We start from the raw sequence: 26,645 nt of genomic DNA on the forward strand, positions 1-26,645 counted from the left end.
AGCTGGAGAGAAACAAGGAGGTCACGCAGCATACCAGCGCAGTTATCAGCAGTGTGTGACTGTGATGATGATGATGATCGTGGGTTATAATAACAGTGATCTTTGTGATAGCAGGAATATTTGTTCCAGCTGTTGGCAGTGAGCCGTGACCTTTGACCTCCTTAGATTTTGTTAATGATGATGAGAGGACTGAAACTCGCTCTACTGACTGTAACTGAAATGTTGGGTGACAATACAACAAGTTTAACTTAGTTCATATTTGTGTTGGTATTTCAAGTGTTTTTCATATATTTAACATTTCTATTCACGTTTTTTAACTATTTGAAATGTAAATACACACACAGGTGGATTGAAATTTTGGAAATGTCCATAGTGACAAATGGGGTCTGAGAGGAATTTGACCACTTTGTGTTCCAGCAGGTTTTAATCACAGTTGTGTAGCTGTCTGTAGCTGTCCCTCCCTCCGTCTGTCTCTCTTTGTCTCCTCCATTCATCTCCAGTGACTCTCTGCCTTTTGTGCTCTTTTGTCGCCCGTTGACGTAATCGAGCTGAATGAATGTTTGAGTTTCTCCGCGTATAAAAAAAGAAGAGGAAGAAGTCATTACAGGGACGAACTGCCGCCAAACTGTTTCCCCGGGCAACCACTGCGTGTGTGTGTGTGTGTGTGTGTGTGTGTGTGTGTGTGTGTGTGTGTGTGTATTGACGACATTGTGGAGACACCGAACTGTTCACACAGTGACGACACCATGAATCTAGACGATTCCACAAAACCCCAGATCACATTCAATGATAACCTTCCTTAATACATCCAACTGCTGTTTGATCACTGTCAAGAAAGTAATCGTACAATGTGTATAAGTAACATCATGATTGCTGATCTGCTGATTCAGTTCTTTAGGTAACCATAGTAACATATCCACACCATGAATGAATGTGGGGATTTCCCCTGATTAATTAGAAAGTGAAAAGCAGTTCAAACAGAGTGTGGTGTATTCTAGCAGTTCTTGGTTCAGAGGTAATATTACTGTAATATTATGGCACAAGACATTGTTTTGACAGCAGAGAAGATAAGGTTAACTGAAGTGTTATCTCCTCTCATGGGTTCACGTAAAGCTGATAACGCAGGATGACATCACCAAAACCACCCGATACGAGTTCCTCGTTAGTCCATATGACTGTTTTTACTCCCATTGGTTTATTTGTGATGAGTCAGTGAAATGAATTGTGAGGAAACATGCTGTTTAAAAAATAAAAAATAAAAAAATAAACTAGAGAAGTTATATAATGCTCCTTACGCAGTTTAATATTTTCATTTTTGTTGTCTTTTTTTACAAACATTTGCATGCTTTGTTATGTCAAAAAACATCTAGTTACTGTTCAAGTCATGGATGCAGCATCACTGTCCCACTCAGCCTTGGCACATCCAGGCCAACAACAGGTAACAGACTGCAGAACACAGAGAGCAGAGGAGAGGAGAGAAACTAGCGCGACCATAAATGACAACGAAACGTACAACAACGTAGTAGAGCTAGAATGAAACAAGTGCACTTAAAGCAGGTAAATAACATAAATAATATAATATAATAATAACATATTTTGTTTCTTTCAGGAGTTTCTGAATGTGGCTGTATGCATTTTTGTGGACTGAGCATTTTCATACTTTGACAGTATTTATACAGCATATAGACCTAATGTATGATCAAAAAAGAAATGGAAATGTCTCTTTCTACATTATGAGCAGGATTCAGTGGTATAAAATGATCTTCAAATGACAATAATATTGTTTATCGCGATAAATTCTGAGACAATATATCGTCCAATGAAAGTGGTTGTTGTGACAGGTGTAATTATATCCACTGTATTTCAGATTTGTGCTTTTGTGATGCATTTACAGTACCCCGATTAATTTGTGTTCTGTCAAATCCCCACACAGCAACACTGAGGCCAGGTACTATTCTAGCTTGGAGAGACTGCACAGAGCTGGTCATTTTTTTGCTGGGGGGGGGGGGGGGCGTTGGGGCGTTGGGGGCTCCCCAGCAGGTTAATCCAGCTAAGGATAATTAACTGGATTAACCACAAAACAGTAAACAATGAGCTTTGAAGAAAAAAAAAAGCTAATATTGAAAACTCTAAAGACTTATTAGTTGTTTCCTCAACTTTCAACCAAATCTCGTGGCCTTCCTCAGCACATGGAGTTGCATGGTTGTCACGGAAACGGTTTAGTTTGCCGTCACATGACTTGAGAATGGAATTTGAGTCAAATAACGTGCGGGTCGGTGCTCCTCTCTGTGAGGATTTCCTGTCATAATATACAGTGTATCTGCAACCATAGCTGACGGTATGTAAACAGGCTACAATACATCAAATGGTTAAATTAATGAAAAGAACATTGATTTAATATTGTGCATAGTTCTTTATAAATACAATAAATAAAATAATGCATTTTTGGCCTCCATGATGTTTTGTTGCCTCCATGAATAGTATTTTCTGTAATATTTCCTGCAGTGCTTCCTGGTTCCTCCTGGTTATTTTCAGATTTTCAGTTTTATCATATTTTTATTTTGTGTGTTAACCTCTACCAGGCACGTTTGTTAGTGGATATCAGCTGTAAAAATCCTTTTACCCCTTACCATATTTGGATTAAGCCTTGTTGGACGGTCTTGGACCTGGTCCTGGTCCTGTCAGGGTAAAGAATTGATTCCTTTTCGGTGCAGATCCGGGAATGTTTCTGCAAGGATTTCCTAAAAAAACTTCCAGATAGGGCATCGCTGAACATTTTCTCATGAACTTTTGAACTGAATGGAATGGGAAAAAACCCCTCTGCCACATGTGCCCCATGATTGTCTGTCACTTTGTGTATAATTTGTGGGAATTTATCATCCCCCTCCCCCCTTGCGCCAAATTCAACCTGGCAAATCCTCAAGAATTTTAAAAAGGAGGCAACATTTTACTCAGACGGTTCGAGGTTAAACTGAAGGTTAGAAAGGAATCAGACTCTCCTCTGGGTGAGCGTTGCCGTTTAACCTCTGGATGCCATGCTATGGAACTCAGGTGAGAGAGAGAGTGTGTGGTGTGTGTGTGATGAGATGGAAAGTGGAATGTGACAACGCTGTGCCTCCTGTTCAGGTGATTTCAGGGTGTTGTGGCTGCTGCGCATTCCTCTGACCAGCTCGACAGGTTCCACTTAAATGGGCCTTTCTCTCTCTGCGCACCTGCGAGTGTGTGTGTGTATGTGTGTGTGTGAGTGTTTTTTAAATCCGGTGTATGTAGTGTATTCTGAATGCCCAGCGGTGGAATCTCCTCGATTAGTGGCGTACAGTACGGTGAGTCTGGGTGTGTTTGTGGTGTGTGTGTGTGTGTGTGTGTATGTGTGTATGTGTGTGTGTGTGTGTGTGTGTGTGTGTGTGTGTATTTGACAGTGTATTGTGTTCTTTAATCATGTCTGTTTATGCAGGGTTGAAGGTTTAAATGGCTCTGCAGGGTGGAGGCAGGAAACGAATGACTGAGGCTTTTGTTATAGGATGACAACAGTGTTTTTTAACATATATTTTATGATATTGAAGGCTTATTTTTAACAGTTACCTGAACTGTACTTGAACCACAGGAACATTGTGAATCTGAGGAACCCAAAACATAACATCTACATACAGTTTACAGTCAATAAGGGCAAAAACATTCATTAAAATACAAAAATCTATAGAGAATGTGTAGAACTCACATCATCTTTTGTGTAGTTTTAACAGCACACTATATTATTTCACATAATTTACATATATGAAAGACAATAGGGAAATCATTTAAAGAGAGAAATGGGAAAAGGACACACAAGTTTAGTTTCACTTCCTATTTGAATTCTCTCTTCTCTCTATCAGTTTCTCTTTTGCATCATGTGATTGGACTGGAGTGACTTAATTGTATAATCATGCAAGATCTTTACCATATGTGCTTACATGCCATGAAATAGTGTGTTTACAGGTTGAACTGTGGTGTTAAAAGCATGTTTAAATGTTGAATTATCAGCCGGGAAAAAAATAAGATTGCAATCAGAATGATGATCTGGCCAGCAGAGGACAGCAATGATTTTTTTTGGCATGCCGGCTTTGACCTAGATTGGAGGAGAGTGACGATGATGAAGATGATGATGATGATGATGATGATGATGACGATGAGAGGAAGCCTCAAAGGTGGCGCTTCTGACATGGTATGTGAACAGCAGCGGCAGGCATGGAGGCAAGCAGTTCATAATGCAAACTAAACCACCATGTACCCTTGCTTATATTTGATTGGTCAATGCAGCCTTGTTAGATAATGTTGGGTTGGGCAAAAAGTTGAGCCAGGTTTCTTTTCTCTGCATTGGCACCTCAACTGCATAAGTGGAGTGTCTTCATTTAAAAGAATGAAGCTGAAATTCAACTTATTTGGTATGATGCATTGATTTTTTGACTCCTCTGTGAGCATCCGGAACCTACCCATAACACCCCTCTCTGCATGGATTGGGAGACATTAGTGCATATCTTTGGAGAAGCATAATTCCAGGTAAAGGGAGCTGCCTTTTTGTCTTAGCAGTCCTGCCAAAGGCTCAGAAGCATCAATCTACATCGTCATACTGACACAACCAAATATCTACATTTTAAGATGCTTTTATCATCTAAAGACAGATTTTACTCTGGCATCGACAGATTTGGATGTATCGGACCACTGTACACCCTGGCTGGTGGGTGATGTGGTCGGTGAGAACAGCAAATAGGTTGGTGTTTGGTTTTTGCTCGACAGTTTTCAACATTGCTGCCTTGTTACAAACAATCTCATACTACAGCTAAACAATACAATAAAGTATGTTTCTCAAACCATTTCGGGTGAAGCAGAAACAGAATATTGATTCATATTTGATCAGTACTGCCTAGTTTGACTGAACTGAGTTTCGTGAGTGGTCTCTGTTGCGCTGGATAAACCTCATTTGGGTAAAGTTGAGATTGATTATGTAATGATAATAAGTATGTGGGCAGATTCAATCACAGAAACAACACACTTTTTTTTAACTGGTTGCAACTCACTCATAAAGGGTTCATGACCCATATTTGAGAAACACTGCTGTAGGGTTATGTTATGGTCAGCATTTATTATGTTTCATCTTCCATCCCCATAAATCAGTACCCATGAGTCTCTGTGGCTATGGAGACTACATCCAGATATGGTGCTGCAGTTAGGAACAAAACACTGCACTTCAACTGCTGACTGAATTTATCCACCAAGTTCTACAAATGTCAACCTCAGAGAGTACTGAAGTTTTTTGGAGAGTAGATTTTTTGCTTTTCTGATGGAACTAAGCTAGCAGTTCCCCCCTGCTTCCATTCTTTATGCTAAGCTAGGCTAAAGATATGCTAGATAAATAAAGATGAAACTGAGCAAAACAAACACTAAATGTTGGACTGTTCCTTTAATTACAGATGTACAAATAAATAGTCAGCAAACAGTCATCTGAATGAACCTGTTTATCCAATTTGTGTGTGTGTGTGTGTGTGTGTGTGTTGTTGGGTGGACAGGTGATTCATTGGCCCACATACTTAAACACAAAGTATTTTTCTTTCTCTTTGTTTGAATAACAAAAGGACTGGGAGAACAATCATTCCAGCATCGTTTGACTTCTGAACTCTGACCTTCTCACTATTGTTAATTCAACAACTGACATTTGAATGGTAGTTAACTGAGCACGCTCAGTAGTGATAAATGACTGAAATGTGAATGTGATGTTATAGGAAAATAAAACAGAGATGCAGGCGGTCCAGTTTAAACCGGTCGGACTTGAACTAAGCAGACCCGGTTTATGTCGGTAGCCATGTGGTTCATCTGGAGGTGATCTGATGGTTGTGTGTTAGCCAATCTGACGCAGGACAGAAAATCTGATCTGGATCATTTTGTTTACTTGAAAGAAAGACAAGAAAAGAACAATATTCTGAAAATATCAAAATGAGTTGTCAAATCCATATTGAGACTGTCTCTCTGTAATCAATGAAAATCTATATTTCAGACAGATATTTCACATTAAAAGCGTTAAATGTAATTGTCAGTCAAAAAAGCAGCAAAGTAGAATTGCTTTGAATTTATTAGTGAACTTTATATGTTATGATTAACAACAGCTACTATTATAGACTTTTTATTTGAATCTGTTTCAATTGATAATTTAATTCATTTCAATATAGATCAGTGTAAAAAAATCAGGTGTGATCAATACTGGATTTATGGGGACGATGCCAATACTGATATTAGGGAGTAAAAAAATTGCAAAATCAATATCAGCCAATAATCTTATAGAATAAATACGTAAACACACACAAACACTTGTGATAAAGATATGTAATGGAGGTATGATATTTTATAGTTTATCAATAAGCTTGAAACAGTAAACATCACTAGGAATTTAATAATTATAAATTACTATAAATGAATAAATACATGAAAAAACATTGAATTGAGAAAAGAAAATGCTGCCAAAACTTTAGAAAAAAAATCTGTGCATATTGGACAACAAATTCACTGATACCGATATATCATTGGTAGGCCAATATCGGCCAATGGTATCAGCTGGGTGATTTATCAGTCAGGCTCTAATAAACATGCAGGTCAAGCAGGACTAATGTTTTTATTTTCTGTCTTCTTCTTTAGGGAGTTTGACCCAGGATACATTGAGGAGTTTGGCACCTCACCTCCCTCCCTCCCTGATCTTCCTCCTCCGTCTCCTCCCCCTCCTTCTTCTCCCCTGCCGCCACACCATCAACAACAACAACAAGACACACCAACGTCTTCCCGCCGCAGCAGACCATGTTCAGCAGGAGGAGTCCAACTACGCATCAAGAACAGGTAGGACTTCCCTTCACACCATGTACAAGAAACAAAACACTTGTACTCACAGCTAGAATGTCACTGACCAAGACTTCCTGTCCGGTTAACGACACTGGTTCCTTCCAACGTCGATAAATCTTCTTTATTTTTCGGTAAGTGTTTGTCGGTCACACGCGCTGCGGGTTAAAACAGGAAACAATGTCAAATCAGTGACAGGGTTACTGCTGTCAGCTAAGCAGGTCACGGCCCCTGGTGTTAGGATGTCCTGTCTTGTGCTTCCTTTGTGTGTGTGTTATAATCAGAGGATTTATTAGTGTCCCGTTGTATGTTTGCGATACAGGGTTCAAACTTAGCTCAACAGGAAAACAAACAGTTTACATTGGCATGGTAACCAGCTCACAGTGTTTTCCTGTGTCTTCATCATGGCACAGGACAGCTTGTTTGTTTATCATTGAAATTGATTTGAATGGGTGATTTTGACGGCCCCTAAACCCTCTCACACTGTGCAGCTGACACTTATCGCTTATCATAGAATATCATTTTGGAGGCTGTAGTTTGTGCCGCTTGAATTGTGTTGCATTAAAATGAGAGGTGTTACTATTAGTTAACGGTCTAATTTAGTCTATGCCAGATTTATAAAGGGTTGGGCAACACCTCTCAGTCTACCCCTATTCAAACTGACCATTAGAGTATCCCTTTATAATGCACTTACAATGTAAGTGATTGAGAACAAAGTCCACAGTCCATTTAAAAGTTGATCTGAAGCTAATATGAAGCTTCAGTCGTCCAAATCAAGTATTCTATGTTTCAACGTTACAGTGTTTTTAGTAGCAAAGTTCTTCTTTTTGTTACTATACTTCCACCACAGCTCAACAAGAAACACTAAGAGGGAATTTGAGGCTAAATAGATATCCGATATCACTTGATATGACTAACTCAGACTGCTGAAGCCTCATATAAGCTTCACATCTACTTTTAAATGAGTGTGTGGACACACTGTGGATTTAGTACTCCATCACTTCCATTGAAAGCACATTAGAAAGAGATCTTTGAATAGTCAGTATGAACAGGAGGAATGATTACAGTGAGGAGAACCTCTTTAGGTGTTCATATGGACACCTGACTGCTGGTTAACGTAGACTTGAAAAATTGTGAACCTGTCCTTTAATCATGCTTTGGTTGTACATGCAGATATTGTAAGAAAAATAAATGAAATACACGGTCTGTAAACAGTTTGCAGATGGATTAGTTATGTGTGATTAGAATAAACGTAATCGGGGTTCAAAGTTCAAATTGCCAAGTGTTGCAAATGCAAAGAAGTTGTATATAAAGGAGAGGATTGTCAGCTGATGTGTTTTGCATTGAGCAGAGTACACTCACTTGTGTTTTCTGTGTGTGAATGTATGAGGCCTGTACATCTAATCTGCTCTAATAGTTTCCTGGTTCAATAATATGGTATCTTTACCACCACCCTCCTCTCTCTCTCTTTCTCGCTCTCTCTCTCTCACTCTTTCTTTCTTACAGTGTTGTGTCTAAGCTCAGTCCGTACAAACAGTCTATAAATACTGACACTCTGCTACAGCCGGTTTCATCCTAATATGGAGGTCAAGTTCTGAAAATACAGTGTGCGTGTGTGTGTGTTTTTGCATGTGTCTGTGTGTAATGAACATCACATCCTCATGGCGGTGCTGGTGTGATTACAGAGATGTACTCTTGTTGATTTTGTGTGCAGTATCATCTGGGTACCAGTTCTTATCATTATAGTCTGTTAGAAATTAAGAAAATTGAAGCCTGTACTCGACTCCTGGCTCCAAATCTTCATCTTCTTGAAACTTCACTGCAGAGTTTGAAGAGTTTGAGTTTGAGCCTGCAGCCTCAGGACATATTAATAGTATATATTAAAAGTTTTATTTTGGAAGGGTGACGGAGCAGTTACAGTGCACATCCTCCAGGTTTCCAGTCAGATATAAACTGCCGTCCTGCTACTATGCCTTTGAGCAACAACATTGTTAGCAGTGTAAACAGCAGAGTCACTAAAATGTTGGGTACTGTGTTGCTCTCACACAGTCACATAAACAGCCAGAATGACTGTTCTCCCACAATCCCCTGGGCTCTGGGTGGTTATCAGATAACACTTAGGAGAGACAAGGGAGGAGTTGGGGGGTTGCAATACTTGTATCTGATTGGTCAGAAAACAGGAAGCGGGCCAGAGCCTCATGAGACTGGGTGTTAATCTAGAGAGGACAATGATTTATAAACAGTCCTCCTCTTTCCTTTCTCTGACTCCTTTTTTCCTTGTCTTTTATTTCCTTGTCTCCTCTTCTCCTCACCTTTCCTTACCTTCCCTACTCTTCTCCTCTCTTCCCCAGCTTGTTTCTTTTCCTTTCATTTTCTCTCCTTTCCTCTTGAGATGTTTCTTTAGTTGAATCACCGCATTTTTCTAAGACCACATCATCACATCATCACATCGTTGCACAAAACACACACACGCACACACACACACACACACACACACACACACACACACACACACACACACACACACACACAACAGTGTAACATAAAGTTCCTCACACACACACACACACACACACACACACACACACAGCTTTTGTCCCCAAGTGGGACCCTAATTAACTGGTCTTTAGTCTGAAATTTGTCCCTGAAAGTAGTCCATGACACACACACACACACATGCGCACACACACACACACACACACACACACACACACACACACACACACACACACACACGCACACACACACAAGAGATCAGGTACAAGAGATCCCTGAGGGTGGTCTGGAAATCTTTGAGGACATACCAGAGATTCCTGAGGATGATCCGGGAGTCTTTGAGGATGTATCAAAGATCCCTGAAGATGATCCTGGAGTCTTTCAGGATGTATCCGAGATCCCTGAAGATGATCCGGGAGTCATTGAGGATATACCCAAGATTCCTGAGGATGATCCTGAAGTCTTTGAGGACATACCCGAGATTCCTGGATTCCTGGGAGTATTTGCTTAGCTACCAGAAATCCCCGAGGATGTTTTTCAGGAGGTTGCAGGGATTCCTGATGAGTCATTGAGGTTGCAGAGATCCCCAAGGATGATCCTGAAGTCTTTGAGGATATTCTAAAGATCCAGGAGTGTTTTAGTTGGTATTAGGGATTCCTGAGGATGATCCTGGAGTCTTTGAGGAGGTATCAGAGATCCCTGAGGATGATCCGGGATTCTCTGAGGAGGTAGTAGTGATTCCTGAGGATGATCCTGAAGTCTTTGAGGACATACCCAAGATTCCTGAGGATGGGTATTTGCTTAGGTATCAGAAATCCCTGAGGATGATCTGGGAGTCATTGAGGTAGCAGAGATCCCCAAGGATGATTATGGAGTCTGAGGAGGTATCAGAGATCCCTGAGGATGATCTGGGATTTTTTGAGGAGGTAGCAGAGATCCCTGAGGATGATCTGGGATTCTTTGATGAGGTAGAAGGGATTCCTGAAGATGATCCTGGAGTCTGTGCACTATGGGTAGGTACCAGAGATCCCTGAGGATTATCCGGAAGTCTTTGAGGAGGTACCAAAGATCGCTGAGGATGATGCGAGAATCCTGGAAGAGGTCACAGAGTTCCTCAAGTTAGTTCCATAAGTCCTTAAAGAGGTTACATGGGTCCATGAAGGGGTCCCCAGAGTCCTTGAGGGGTTTCTAGGGGTTCTTTAGTGAGTGAGCTAAATGATAACATAGAGTGTAAAATCACTACTGTAACAATGGTTACCTGTAGTCTAATTAAAATGGTCATTAAATTGGTGACAAGCAATCAGAGACCAGGACTCTTTTTTCGGAAGTGGTACCACTACCATCCACACCTCCATATAAACTACACACAAGCACATGCACACACTTTTGAAACTTGCATACTTTTAATACAGTTTCAGAACACACACACACACACACACACACACATACACATACACACACACACACACACACACACACACACATACACACACACACACACACACACACACACACACACACACACACAAGTTAAAGTGTGGATTCCTCTGGATTCACTTTTGTCCACCTCTCAATTTCTCTCTCTCTCTCTCTCTCTCTCTCTCTCTCTCTCTCTCTCTCTCTCTCTCTCTCTCTCTCTCTCTCTCCAATTTTGGTTTCCGGGAAGATCAGAGAGATTATTATTATGGGCTGGTGGAACAGTTTCCCACGGCAACAGATAAGGTCTCTGTTCAGAGAGACACACCCTGCACACCCTGCACACACACATATACACACACAAACAAAGCAATAAAAACCGTTTGAATAAAACTTTGTTAGTACAAACATTTGTTCTCTTAATTGTTCATCATAAATTACATAATTATATTTTCCACATGGCTCTTTCCTCAACCAATCAGGCTCTGCTTTCCATCCTGTAGTTCAATTTTAAACAGCACAAATAACAAATTTGTCTCAGGAGACTTTACAACATACAACCCTTTCTATCCTTGGACCCTCAGTTCAGATAAGGAGAAACTCCCTAAAAACCCCCATCAGCTAAGTTTTATTAACAGTCTAGTAACCGACTTTGAAGATGATATGTGCAGTCAGTGTACCCAGGCATGGTTGTTCAACAATTGGCTGCAATTCTTACAATAAATCATGTTTATGTTTATGTTTCTACTCCTCCACAACAAACTAAATAGGCAGTAGTATCAGAAAGCTCTGAAATTGTTGGAATGTAGATATTTTGGCTCTTTGGATTACACTTTCCCTTCTGCTCCCAGTGTTTGTGTAAAGCTTGGTTATGCACCTGTGTGTGTCTGTGTGTGTTCTGATTAAACTAGAGCACACACACATCTCTGCACCTTCAGGCAGACAGTAGCAGCCTTGACACCTGATTTGGACACTACAAAGAGAGAGTACTTCAGCGTAGTCCTGCCATCCTTTACTCTCTGTGTTCTCAGACACATCTGACGACATTCCCATGACACATGATTCCCAGGAATCCAGCTATTGGAGTGTTGGGAATCATGGGCGGAGGAGCTACACCTGCAACACCTGTATATTTAACCTGCAGCTTCTTCTTCTGTTTCTGATACGACAACACACAGTCAGTTATAGAGATAATACCAAAAAACTTTAATATGCATCAACTGATATGAGTTTAGATTAGTTGCACATGTATTTAAGTATTGACTGATTGTAAATAATAGTGAGTGGAGTACAATGGTCCTTAGGAATCATGGAGTCCTTGAGTTTGTTCTAGAAGGGTCCTAGAAAAGCCTTCATTGGACATTATGTGGATTGTATAGGAGATTACAATCATCCTTGATCACTGTAATCAAGCATGGAGTCCTTGAGAGGCTACCATAGACTGTATATAAGAAATGGACGTAACATCCGTGACGTCACCCATTGGTTTGTGGACTGCTGCTCAGAAGCCAATAGTATCGAATCTAGGCAGCGCCATCTTGAAAATTTCAGGTGCATGCTGGGAAAAAAGAACACGGATTCTACTTATATGGGCATGAGGCGGAGTCATGGACGGAAGTATGGGCGGGGCCAATGGCGGAGCGGGGAGGCTGCGATTGGTTGTGAGGGCTGGATCTCAAGGACATTGGTCAATCAACCTGTCAATCACAACGTAGCCACGTAGCCTGCCTTATCGTCAAATATAAAATCAGGGAGGCCAAAATTTCACAAATGAACATTGAAGAAGGCTTTAAACTAGCGATTGAGACCATAAACACATTTTGAAAACGTTTACTGAGGTTAGAAATCAAGTGAGAAATTGGTGAATTCTCCATTGACTTGTATAGAGCCGGAAGTCGTTTTGAACACAAAACAGTCGCCCCCTGGTGGCCTTTTGATAGAATGCAGCTCTAAGTTACTTCCGCATTGGCTTCTTTTCAGAGGACTGGAACTCCCCGCCTGGAGGCTACCAGATGTCTTAATGAAGATCAAATAGTTGTTGAGGAGAATTCATGGGCACTGGAAGAGGTCAAAGTCACAGTAGCCCTGGAAGAGGACAATACACTGTAAAAAAAATAAAACAGTCAAATCATACAGCTGCCAAACAAAGAAATGTAAAATTAAAGTTACATCCTCATCCAAATAAAGTGCAAAAACAACTGTACAACTTTACAGAAAGTAAATTATTACAATCAATTATGACAATCAAACCCCCTCAGTAAAGTGTTAAAACATGATCAAGATTGTAAAATTACGAGAAAATATTTTAAATACGGTATAAAACAGATTAAAATCATGTCAAACTTTAACTTTAGATGTGATGTTTAAATATGTACAGTAATGTTTAAAACCTGTAGTAGTTCAATCTAATTTAATAAAATGTAATGGTACTGCTACTCAGTTTTTCTATTACCAGTCAGGGAAATTCCTTATAAATGTACTTTAATCTGCTTTGATCATTTACATACTTTTAAAATCCTACTTAATACTATGTAAATTTATCACAATGTAAGGTTTAGACATAGTGGTTAAAATTGTCTAATATCTTGTCTTACATATTATAGTTGATGGTTATTATAGTGATGGACTTGTCTCTCGGTTTGCTGCCTGTTCTCCCCCGTAAATCTTGTTCCAATGCTTGATCTAAAAAATGTAAGCAAGTTTCTTATCATTAGCAGTTATCATTGTTGAAAAAGGGGATTTAAAAATGATTCAGGCTGAAATACATACAGGTTTGGGCCAAACATTTGTCTTATATCTCTCCAAAACAAGTACAAGCCATATCATTTATTTCTCTGTAGTTAATGGAAAAATGTGTAATGCAAACAAAAAAAGCAGATTTTTTTTTCTAATCTGGGTCTTATTTGCATTGATGGATATGACAATTTGTCCAGATCATATTTTACTGATAGTTTGAATTGTGCTGTTTTATCAAGTCTAATTTAATTCAGCCATCAAATGTGCATTTTGGAAGTTTTAAAACAATCCAAGTTAAAGGTTTTCACCCAGAATGCATATTACACTGGTTATCGGATTGCAGAGCTACTTCCTGGATGATTTTCATCCAACTTAAATTACTATGTACCCATATTGTGTGACAAATCCTACCTTCCTGCATTTTTGTATTTGAAGGAGAGGTTCAAGACTTTGTTTTGTTTTGGCACCACTGGACTCATAATGGGTGACTTAGTCCTCAAACTCAAGGACAACATAGATGAGCAAAACATTGTCTGACAGGTTTGAGTCAGACTGATGCCTTTGTGCTGAGTTTGCATGTTCTTGCCTCTGTGTTCACATGGGTTTCCTCTCACAAAAAATGAAATTCTTTGGGAAATAAATAAAGATAAACATGTGCCCACAAACCCGCAGTAATGTGACCACTAGCGTGCACCGTATCCATTCAGTGTCTTTCAGGATGGTATGAATACTCACTGCCTCTGAAGAGACAGACATAGACACACTATCATTATGACTGATCTGCAACAAATTCAATCTTTGTATGTCATGCCTGTGTTTGCCTTCATGTCCCTGGGTTTAATTCTGTACCCAACCATCCAATCTTATCTTATCACTCCTGGTTCTTCAGCCTTCTCATTGTCTTACAGGTGAGATGCTGTTGTGTGAAGTACAGTTCCTTGGGATATCAGACATGCTTCTCATTAATGAATCACAACCATACTGTTGAGAAATGCATATCTTAGCTTTAATATATTATTATTTTATGTTCCAATAAATACAACAGTACTTTTCAACAGTCAAATGTGTATGTCTGTTGTAGTTGTGCTACAATCAGTTGCTGATGCAGTGATTGTCAATTTACCATACCACCAACCATTGTACATGTTGGCACTGGTTGCCAACTACGTACATTTCATTTCTTGGGGAGGTTTATGGTATCTGCCATCAACATCCTACTCAAGCTAATGTTTACATTAACTTCAGATCAAACTGAAATATTTAACACCATTGAGTGAATTAATCTGTGTCAATACGTGTGTGAGAAGAGGAATGAAGGGCTGAAGTGAAGTTGAAAGTAACAACCCCACAATGCATCAAAGCAAGTCACCAGACTGTCCTGGCTATCGGCAGAGGTTGTGTTTGCCCTTTTGCAAAGACTATCTGATTAGACCGAAAACAAAATAGGTCAAATCTATCCAATTCTTTTGTTCTACTAATTTCTCAACTGGTTAAGGAACACCAGATGAAAGATGAAGACAGCTATGACGAGAGCAGTATTATTCAATCTGTGGACTGATCAGGGGTTGTTGTTGTTTTTTTAAATAGGTCAAATATTATTTATATCACAGTAACCACCTAGAAAACTTTCACATCTGTTGTTTTCTTAAAAATGACTTCTTCACAATCATCCTCTGTTTATTTTTCTTTCTTTTTTTATATTTCCCTCTGACAGTCGGCACTTTGCTTTGATGAACATGTCTCTGGAATTACAATACAAAGTATCAGTGAATCAGTCAACAACTAACTTTAGAGTTATTAATGCCATGATAAGGATTTGCTGTAAACAGAACAACCAAAAATGTCCAACAAAACCACATTCAAATTTATGGTGGGCACAGTTGTCACTGGCCAGTTTCCTGGATGGCAGTCAGATCACCCAGTCACACAACGGGGTGAGACAGCCAATAGCAACAGTTTTTGTTGGTATGGTAACATAGCAACAATAGAAAAAGATTAGTTGTTTTCAAAGAAAGAAAATAAATGTGTGTATTTAGTTTAATTTGTAGACTTCATCTATTTAAAAGAAGACTGTGTTATGTTTGTAAATGTAAAATTACACATAAATGTAAACTAATAAGATTTACCTTTAAAATTGAAATGTTGGTATAAGATGACGACCACCAAAGTCATGAGAATTTATTCGACATGGACCATGAATGTCTGTAGCCATTTAGCCAATAATGGTCAAAATATATTATTTGGACCTAAAACGACAACCTCATTGTGCCACTACAAGACAAGTCAGATGTTCACTGATATGAATTATCCTATAGTGAACATGTTTGTGTGTACCAGATTGTATGGCAATCCACTAGATATCGAGAAATTACACCAAAAATGTCAACCTGCTGAAAAGTGCGGTGGTTACTTAAGTCCATAGATTTATCTGTTTTTTGGGGTACATGACAGTACCAGTAAAAAGTTTGGACACATTATCTAGCCTTCACTATGAGAATGTGTGTCTAAAGGTTTGACTGTGTCTGTATAAAATTTCATGGCAATCTATCCAATAGTTGTTGAGTTATTTCAGTCTGGACCAAAGTGGTGTACTGACCCACAGACCAACAAACAGTGCCATCTATAGACCCATGTCACTATGATTGAAAAGGTTGTCAACGACTGTTTTTTGTGATAGATTTTGTCAACAAAAGTAGCAGTCATTCATTAAATTTTTCAGGTAGCTTGCCCAGCACTGATGAGTTGTTTCTAACCTCCGTCAGTATGTCTCACATTGCTTTTAGAGTCCAGTCCACGGTGATAACCTAACAGTCAATAGTAGTTCATTGTTCAGTGTAGAACCACATGCTGCATCATGAGACATCGTTCTCCCTGCGGCTTCAAAATCCACGTCTGCTGCAATAAGCTCAATATTCCACTGTTTTCACCATCTCTCTCCATGTTTATCTTGCCTCCCTTTTCTTCCTTCACCATCCTCCTCTTTCTCACTGCTCCTTTTCTTTGTCGCACACCTTGTGCTCATTATTACGTTTTCTTTATTCCTCTTTCTCTCCTAAAGTTATTCTCAATTTTATTTAAATTCCTTGACTAAAAGACTGAAAAGATTTTGTGAAGCTCACTCTCTCTCATCCTTCTGCCTTTTTTAATCCTCCCTTCCCTTTATCTCCCATGCTATTTCCTCTCTGTCCACCAGCTCTCTATCAGTCTTTCAGTTGCTTCATTCCTCAGTGTGTTCTCCCTAACAGCTCTTATCTCCGTCCATCCTCCCTCCCCTACTTGCTACTCATTCTCTCATTATCTCTCACCCTGCCTCCCTCTTTTCCTCCCTCCTCTCTCTCTCTCTCTCTCTCTCTCTCTCTCCTCATACTCTCAGTGTCTCTCACTCACTCACCACATCACCAGCTTCCGTCCAGCAGCTCCAGACTGAGGATGTTTACTTCAAACTTTTATCGTATGGAAGCCTAATGACGGTTAATTGCTTCATTTGCTTAACGAGTTTGGGGCCGGGGGCCAGTGGAGCGCCAGTCGATCCGACCTGCCAGCACCAGACTGGAACTGGAGCAAAGAGATAGATCAGTTGGCAGTAGAGACGGGATCGGTTGACGTGAGTTTTTTTGATGGAATTTCGTTGGAAAAGAGGAGCCGATAAAAATAGAAAATGCAGGGCCTTCGTCCTTTTTTGTACTTGATGTTAGTATGGCATATATAGGTAGGAGAGAAAAGGGAGGTTCTTAGTTTAGAAGTAAAAAAACAACACATGCAGGAAAAGTTTTGAAAAGATATGGCAGAAGAAGATGGATGTAGATCCAAGCGGTGACCTTGGGTAGAGTAGAATACTTTAAATTTGAAAAACAGATTTTCGTAAAGTGCTTTTGGAAGTCTTTAGTACAGGAAAAGATGTCAGGGAATGGTTGGGGAGAGTAGAGTTGAATAGAAACTAAAAAACAGGTTTTCTTGAAGGTTTCTAGAAGAAAAAACGGCAAACTGTGGTAAAGAGTGGGGAGTAGTCTTTCTAAGAGAAAACAATAAAATTCCAAAGGTAGAACAAAGCAAAGCTGAAAGCAGTAGAAAGAAACTTTAATAAGGTGGACTTTCGATCAAGACCATGGAGCTGTTGGAGGTGTTCTATCGCAGGAAGCTCCGCAAGAAACAGAAGAAAGCGGAGCTGGGCCGGTCGGAAGGGGCGCTATGTCGGTCGCCGTCCGAGGCCAGCGTCAACAGCCTGGCGACCGGTCTCATCTCCAAAGTCCTCCGATTCACCTCGAGGTAAAACAGGTCACATATTCAGTTTGTTTACTTGGAGAGACGAGAGGCATTCAGGAAAAGATTGAAGTTTGCTTGGGTCAGTTATGCAAAAGGAAACTCGTGACTGTTTGAGATTTTTCCTGAAAGTTTTCATGTGGTTGCCATTGAAAGAGGAATTCTTAATGTACAGACACGACTGACTCTTTTTAGCAAAGAAAGGCGTTTGACAATTAAAAATCACTTGTTTTGAATTGAATGTGATCCTTGTTAGAGTAATGGAGTCTCATTCCAATCATAATATTTTCATCATGGCTCAACTCAGATAGGGGACGTGACAACTTTGGACTCAAACAAGGCCAGTTTCAAATTAGCATCCGGCAAACAGCACCACCGTTTTCTTAGTTCTATTTTACTTTGACTGAAATAATGGTGTAATGGGTCATAAATAAAAGCCATAAGCATGCTTTAAATTAGTTGATGTTCATTTTAATTCCTTTTAAATCTCAGATTCTAGTATTGAGGACTTTGGTGACTCGGACATGAGAAATGTGATTGAGACACAATGTTACATGCATTTTATGACTTGGACATGAGGTCTATCACTTGGACGTTCATTTTAAAACTCGGATATTGTATTTATGACCACAGTGACTCAGACATGCCACGTTTATGATTCTGGCATGAAGTTTATAACTTAAATTCAATACTTGGACAGAACATCTATGCCTTGGACTCACTGTTTGTGGCACGGACAATACATTAATTATGTGGACATGATCTTTATGACTTGGACAAAATATTTGTTACTTAGCATTTACATTTAATAGTCAGACATTATATCTATGTCTTGAATACAGTCTCGAGGACTTGGACATGACCTACTTGGACATTACATCTGTGTCTTGAACACAGTCTTGGGCTTGGACATGGCCTGTTTTACTTGGACATTACAGTTTTGATTCCGATGTGACATTTATGTCTTTAATGGATATAACATCTGTGACTCTGACATGAACTTTTTCTACATGGTTTTCATGACTTGGACATGACCTTGACAAACATTGTGTGAATCTAGGGCCAAATGGAGACAAAAAGTTTTTTTTGAAAGATTTTGGATTGTATCTGAATTGATGTGGACCAGATTTTAGAGTAAGACTTTGATTTCAAACACAAACCAATTCAAACAGAATGGGGGAGATATCTGTGTAAGTGTAACAGTGATGATAAGGTGTTGAAGTATTCCAGTCACATCCTGTCATTACCCAGGTCCCTGCGGTTCAGAGACATGCAGGCTTTCATGTCTCTGTCTTCTACTTACTCAGATAAAATCTTTTCCTGTTTATCTGTGTGGATAAATACAGAGCAACAGAATAAAATATGAAGAGGAGGAGATGATTGTAACCGCCGTACTAGGCGACATCTCTTTTATCATAACTGGTCAGATAACACGTTCAAAATATAATGATGGTGATGTCATAAAGATTATCAACACAAACGGAAACAAATTATTTTGTCCCCAAAAAAATGTCACGTTACCATCATTGGTATTCAACACTTCCAATAGATGTTTGACATTAAAAGTCTACCAGTAGAGGGACGGATTATGCCCTTTGACCCACTTGCTTTTTAATGTCACATGTCTGCATTGCAAGTGCCAGCTTTAATTTACAACAGGTTAAAAGTAAAACTGGCAAAGTTGAAGTGACTGGAATTACAGTACATAGTGAATATATACAGTGTTTATGGTAAAAACAGAACCTTAGAGTAGTGGAGTGGTGAGTATGATGTGAGTCTGTTGTTCTGGTGGAATTAGTGCTGTGGGAATGTACATTATAGTTAATTAAAATATGTAGAAACATGGGGTTGAGCATAGCTCAGCGGGTAGAGCACCCGCCCCATGTGTTGAGGCTATAGTCCTCGTTGCAGGTGATCCCGGTTCGAATCCTGCGTGTCATTCCCCCTCTCTCTGCCTCCTGTTTCCTGTCTATCTCCACTGTCTTGTACATTAAAGGCAAAAAAAGCCCGAAAAAATATACTTTAAAAAAAAAAAAATATGTAGAAACATGGAGGTACTGTGGAATAATAGAAAGCACCATTAACAGAAAGTTGATGGTGTTTTTGGATGCAGGTCAGACGTTTTCCTACAACAGTATGATCATATATATTTATCATATATTATTATTCAAACGTAGAAAACTATAAATAAAGGGCCTGACTTCTTACTATAGAGTCCATTAAATGACCTGGTACTGATTAGCTTAAGATGGCGGATGGCTGTAAGTTTTTTTTCTTTTTTTGAAATTGAAAGTATGTCAGCCTTTCCTACCTTGGAAGGAAAGGGAGAAGCAGAAACATGCAGAAGGTGAGTCAGATCTCTGAGGAGTAACACCATGCAGCTGTGCATGTATGTATGTGTGTGTTGCGTTACGGTGGGAGGACACAGTGGGATAATAATGTTGAAATGATCAGTTTTCCAGCTCTGATAATATAATCTGCTCAGTGCTTGATTCCCTGCAGCAGTGTGATACTGCTAATAGAGCTCTGTGAATGAATGGTTCTGTCCAGGATGAAAGAAGACAAACGTGGTATTGAAAATAAAAACCATGACTGGGGTGTGAGTGTTGGATCTTGTGCAGCTTTCTGTTAAACAGCATTTTATTACCAGCTATTCAGTTGTGTATTTGAGAAGAGACACATGAATCAAAGTTGCTTCTTCAGAGTTTTGGTTTTTCCAATTATAATCGTAACATTCAGTCCATTCAAACTCCGTAAGAACAAGTCATACTTGTGCATCCGCCTCACACAAACAACCCAAAGCGTTGGGTTTTCTTTTTTAGAGCTACAGTACAAGTGATTTGGTTTTGCCAAATTCCCAGAAACATGACCTCAGTGTCCTCAATGCTGCTCTGTGTACAGAAAAGAAACCCTTTTGATTTAGGTAACAACACCACCTTTTTATTGGTGCCGCACTCAGGTTAAACTTCACCAGTTTGTACCTCAACAGGAGTACAAACATTTATCATCCATCCAAGAATTTTTAATTTTGTGTATATCTTTAGGGCTGCAGATGTTCTGACCATTACTGTGAGGTAATGGAGAGCTGTTTATGATGGCTGGTCAGAAGTGCTCAGGTTTACTGCTTTTACAGATAATGACTCATCCCTTTACTTTAACCCATGAGTCCAATGTTGTTCATACACTAACTTTCACTTTGTATATATGAACCCCACAGACGCAGTGAGACAGCATCTCGTCCTCACTCGTGGCACTCAACAAAGCTTGGGGAGTGTCAGCAACAGCCAGACCAAGGAAGGATGGATGCAGTGAGCAGTGCCTGGCACCACAACTACCATGCCAGGTCAGTGTAAGAGACAATAAACAGTCCATATTTTATAGAGCCCTTGTCTACCTCTAGGGTTAGGGGTTAGGGTTACCAGCTGTGTAGTTGGCATGTTGCTACCAGAGGGAAATAATGTAATATATTAATATTATGAAAGTACTGTAAAATACACAAATACCTATCAGGAAGAGTTAGAGTCCACCCAAGGGAAATTCTTGACATTTTGTCATGATCGACTGCAAGAAGAGGATCATGTGACAGCCCAAGGTGTCAGTAGCATACTTGTATCATTATTCCCTACAAGCTAGAAATGCTTGCCTTCTTGTAGAAAAAAGTATTGTGCAGCTGTGTTTAAAAAAACAGTGAAACTATCTTACAATTCTATTGTCACAGAATTCCTCCTAAACCGTTTGGCTCTGTAGTCCAAGTGAAGATTTCTAGAAGTTCTGTTCAGAATATCTAGAAACATATCAGATAAAGAAGAGGATACTGTCATTTTAGACAAAAAACATGACCATTCTGAAATGTGTCCAGTGTACCATTTTTTTAAAATACAAATGAGCAGTGGTGCTACCTCTGCTATCACTGCTGGTCCCGTGTCACTCACCGTTTCTCAAAGGTCTTTCATCCTCCCAAACGTATCTGTCTTTCTTTATTGTGGTGATTTCTGTGTTTTGCTCCATTACTGCCATTGTCATCAGGTGTAAAAGAGATGGTGCAGTGACTGGATTTTTTGCCAGCAGGACAATGAAAGTGCAGCAAGTGTGAAATGAACTACTGTCGAAAAGTATGCAAAGTCTGTGGTTGTGTTCTTGGGACATTATTACAGGAGAAACATTTGGACATTTGACTTTTAACCACAAAAAGAACTTATTCCATTTGATGAAAATGATATGTATGTATTTTGAGTTTTGGTAGAACTGGATACAAAACAAACAGAGCATTTAGGTACATTTTCAAATCATTTTGTAGTGTATTTGTTATATGTTGTTATGATGTTATGTGTATATGTTTGTTGTAGCTTTGTCTGCATTGTAAAGTAGATTGGGCCTCTCTTCCTCTGTGTTACAAATGCTTGTTTTATACTTGTTCATTCATTTGGGTGTTGAGATGATGCAAGATGTAAGCCGTTGTTTTCATTTAGGTTGATTGATAATCTGTCTGTGCTCAGTCCAAACAAACTTCCCATTGAGTTTCTTGTTGGGTTGAACGTGGTGCAGCTGCTTGTTAGGGGTTCTGGTTGTTAGGCTACTGTGACTGTCCTCTATTACCTTTACACTGTGTGATAATTCTTGTATTGACATAGTAACCATAAGTACGCCATAGACCTTTGTTGTTTCCATGGATTTCCTGATTTCATTTGCATCTAATCATAGTCCCCGTGCTATCCTGACACCTGGACTTCTGAGAGAGAGGTCTAAATATGGTCTGGAGTAAAACTTCAAATGCTTTGCACAGTTCATCAGATGTGACGTCATATGAAAGAAATTAAATTCTTAATCAGATTCGCGGTACCATTAGATCTCAGCTCCAGTATCTATCATACTAGTGATAAGCAGAATCATTTATAACCTGACTTTTTCCTTGTAGAATCAGTGGACAGTCATTTGAGATATGACAACAATAACTGTGAGGTAAAGAATGAAATAACTCAAGATAAGAAAGTCAATGATATCTTTTATTATACTACTCTTTACATTGTAAAATACAATTAGGCTGGAATGTTGTTTTAGTGTTAAAGCTGCGCTACTTTCCAGATCAGGAACATACCTTGTTGAATTGTCTGAAAAGATGTTTTGAAGCCTGGATTTTGTGTTTAGCGCTCTGAGAGTCAGACACTCAGAGGGTCAAAGTTCATGTTTTCAGACAGATAACATCTCACATCTTACAACAGCAGTCTTCTCTTTTGACAGTACAGTTTCCTTTTTGTCTGCTAATGTGTTTTTAATGTCCACCCACCAGACAACCACAAATAACAATCCTGCACTGTATGAGGGACTAAACTCTAGAGAAAAGACGACAATCAGATTCATTTATAGAAGGATGCAGTTTATGAAGAGTGAAACGGCATAGATTTCATGTCTACTGGGGAGTGAACTGTTTTTGATGTAAATCATATTAATGTTAAATTGTTTTATATACATATTTTTATACTTGCATGGTTATTTTTTGTTCACATCTGAAGTCAGAGCTGCAGATAGTCTAATATTGAGTATATTCTTCCCCTATTGAAGTGAATAGGAAATCCCCCAACTCCTCTCTACAAACACAAAGCCAATACAGCTTTTACACAACACGTTCAGATCTCACGGGATCATTTACCTCATTCTGATGCAAGTCTGAATTGATTTTTTGTCAAATGATATTTGACAAAAAATGATATAAAACACTAAGATTTGAATAGGGCTACGTTTGGGTAGAGGATTGCATCAACCAATCGTAGTCAAATTTGAATGTAAACTTAAGTCCTTATAATTTCTTTATTTTTGCCATAACCTATTTGAAACATTTCTAAAATAATAATAATAATAATAATAATAATAATAATAATAACAATAATAATAATGCATTTTATTTAAAGGCGCCTTTCAAAGTACTCAAGGTCACCTTACAAGGCACATGTAACACAACAATATTACATCAAACAATATAAATCAGGTAACATTTAGTGCAAAGATAAAGAATAAATATGAATGTGACTACAAAGTGCATTAGTACAATAAATAAACAAGAACATGATTGCATAGTTAGTGTGAGACAGAGTACGCCACTCTGAATAGGTGTGCTTTCAGACAGGATTTGTGAATAAATTGTGATATGATGGTGCCAGGTTGTGAAGGATCTTGAAAGTGAGGAGTAAAATCTTAAAGTCAATGCGGGATTTGATAGGGAGCCAGTGAAGCTGCTGCAGGGCAGGAGTGATGTGTTCAATAGAAGGAATTCTGGTGATGATACGAGCGACTGCGTTCTGTACCAGTTGGAGTTTGTGAAGAGATTTCCGCAGAAGACCAAAGAGGAGAGAGTTATATATACTTCTAACCCAGTGTTTGTGTTACTATCAGGGATTTGTTGAGGTGACAGAGGTGCATAGAGGGATCAATAAGTGTGTTTTGCTTCTCAAGTGTCAAAATCTGGTTGTCAAATAATCCGTTTGTTGACACCATGAGTGACCTCAGAATTTAAGTTTTTACATGGGTGTAAATTGACTAGTACACCAATTTGTGTTATTATATTGATTGAAATATAATGATTATTGGTTATTGAATATAGCTAACCTTCAAATTGTGTGTTGAAGATGAGGTTTAGGTTAAGAGTGACATTAGAATTAGACCAGGCATGTCCAAACTATTCCATGAAGAGCCATGTGGCCCCAGGTTTTTGTTCCAACCAATCAATCAAGAGCACACATGATTTGACCAATCAACTGCCTGAAGACTGAGATCAGTTGATTAAATGAGTGTAGCCTGTTGTGATCCTGCTTGGTTTGAACAAAAACCTGCAGCCACATGACATTTTATGGAATAGTTTGGACACCTCTGGATTAGTTGCTAGGGAACATATGTCGATTAGGGTCCCAAGTGTAGAATACAAATGTGTGTATTGTGCGTGTGTGTGTGTTAGTGGAGATCATCATGGACAGCTTTCTACATATTGTCCATGCATGAAGAAGGCTGCAGACATTATTAGTTTACATATCACTCAATAACACGTGTTCCATAGTATCTGCAGTGATACAATGAGCAGTTTACATCATCAGAGGAAGTTCCATCATTCATTCTTCTAGTGAAAGGCAGATGAAAGCCTTTCTGCATGTGCGTGGGTGTGTGTGGATGGGGTATTGACGTTGGTGCCCACAGAGAGGGACATTCCGGATGCCCCTCACCCTCACCTTCGGGTCTCCCAAGGAAACCACCCTCACTCCCCAGACACACACGTGCTCCCTCTGTACAGTCGTGTCGATGTGAATAAAAGTTCTCACTAAACATTTCTGCTGCTCTGCTTTAATAGATCTGGAACAGAGAAACAGAGGAGAGAGACAGACAGTACAACTGACACAGAGACTGAGAGAGACAGAAACAAAAGTTAGAGAGAAAGTTACTGACACAGAAAAGGAGAAAGACAGACAGAGACTGTCCTCTTTTCAGGAGCAGTAATCGCATTATGTTCAGTTGAAAGATTTGGTGGGTCAAACTGTGACGTAGACACAAGCGTGCACACTCACATTTGCATTCCAGCCAGTTTATCTAGAGTGAGGTCACAGCAGATTGAGCTGCAGATCACCAACTTTACAACTAACAGTCAGAACATATAAAGCCTCTTTCAGACATACCCCTACATTTTCTGGCAATTTTACAATCTTAGCCTCGTGTCTAAATAAGCACTTATTTAGTCACTATTAAGTCAAAGTCATTACGGCAATCTCATGATCTCATGGCTGGACCTGTTACATATTGTCCGTCTTTCCGTAACAATCCTGTCATTTCCGAGGGAACACAACAGAACAGAATGACAGAAAGCAATGTTACATATTCCATACCTGAAAAGGGTTTTGCGTCATCAGGAAGCCAGTAAGGCTCAATGAATTTAAAACAGCTGTAAACTGTGCAATGATTAATGAGTCTTGTGGTAATTGTCTGTCTCTGCTGTTGACTGTTTGTCACCTTTTACACTGCTGCCTTGGTCAGATCTTACTGGAGATCTTTGATGTCAATATGACATATCTGGTTACAGTAAGGTTAAATTATTAAAAATATATAAATAAATCATCATTTTATGCATGTAATTTCCATTAAACTGCATCATTAGCACTTCTTCTGTGGATTCACAGTATTTCAGACATATATATTTTACTTTTTAGCCTACAGGTCATCTGACAGAACATAGTCCTTACTATTCATTTGATTTGGATTAATTAGAAGATCAAAACACTTTTTTGGATGGAAAGGGAGTTTAAATTGACCGAGATAATCTGACAAGGTTTTGGCAAAGGCAAAACCAATGGCAGTCCCATTAGCTTCAGCTGTATATTGTGTTTAATGCTAACATACTAAACAAAAATGGTAACATAGTTAGTTTGCTCAATGCCAGCATGCAAGCATTGTTATTGTGAACATGTTAGCATGCTACCGTTAGTTGTAGCCTAATTTGAAAAGGGTCTGTGTGAGAACAGCCACATTTAAAGCTTTTGTTATTTGTTCATGACAAAGATTTAAATTTCCTTCTGCCTCTCCTCTGTCTTAGCGCTTCGACCACTGACCTCTCGGGCGGGTTTGAATCTGGCGGCAGCTACCTGAGGAAGAGTCCGGACCAGTACAGCTCAAGGGGCAGTATGGAGAGCCTGGATCCTCCTCAGTCCTCCCAGCATCACCACGGAGTCCAGCATCACCACTCACTGGGGCACCACGCCCATAGCGGACCACACCCCGCCTACTCCTCCTGCCACCAGCTGTCCTCTGCCAGGTTCATACAAACAAACGCATCTCATTCTTTCATGTCTGAAAGTTTTCGAAGTGTAGATTAGCCTAGCGCTAAGACTGGAAACAAGGGTAGGAGG

At 39.4% G+C, this 26,645-nt stretch overlaps 1 protein-coding gene across 1 annotated transcript in view; it reads left to right on the top strand.

The window, feature by feature from the left end:
• Nucleotides 1-26,645, top strand: part of shroom3 (shroom family member 3) — a 71,503-nt gene that overhangs the window by 19,965 nt on the left and 24,893 nt on the right. Inside the window, exons 3-5 of the mRNA XM_053340525.1 lie at nucleotides 6,664-6,858; nucleotides 20,984-21,109; nucleotides 26,333-26,551. Coding sequence (XP_053196500.1) covers nucleotides 6,664-6,858; nucleotides 20,984-21,109; nucleotides 26,333-26,551 — 540 coding nt within the window. The remainder of the gene's footprint in view (nucleotides 1-6,663; nucleotides 6,859-20,983; nucleotides 21,110-26,332; nucleotides 26,552-26,645) is intronic.

The sequence above is a fragment of the Scomber japonicus genome, chromosome 19, assembly GCF_027409825.1.
Source record: "Scomber japonicus isolate fScoJap1 chromosome 19, fScoJap1.pri, whole genome shotgun sequence".
Lineage (NCBI taxonomy): Eukaryota > Metazoa > Chordata > Actinopteri > Scombriformes > Scombridae > Scomber > Scomber japonicus.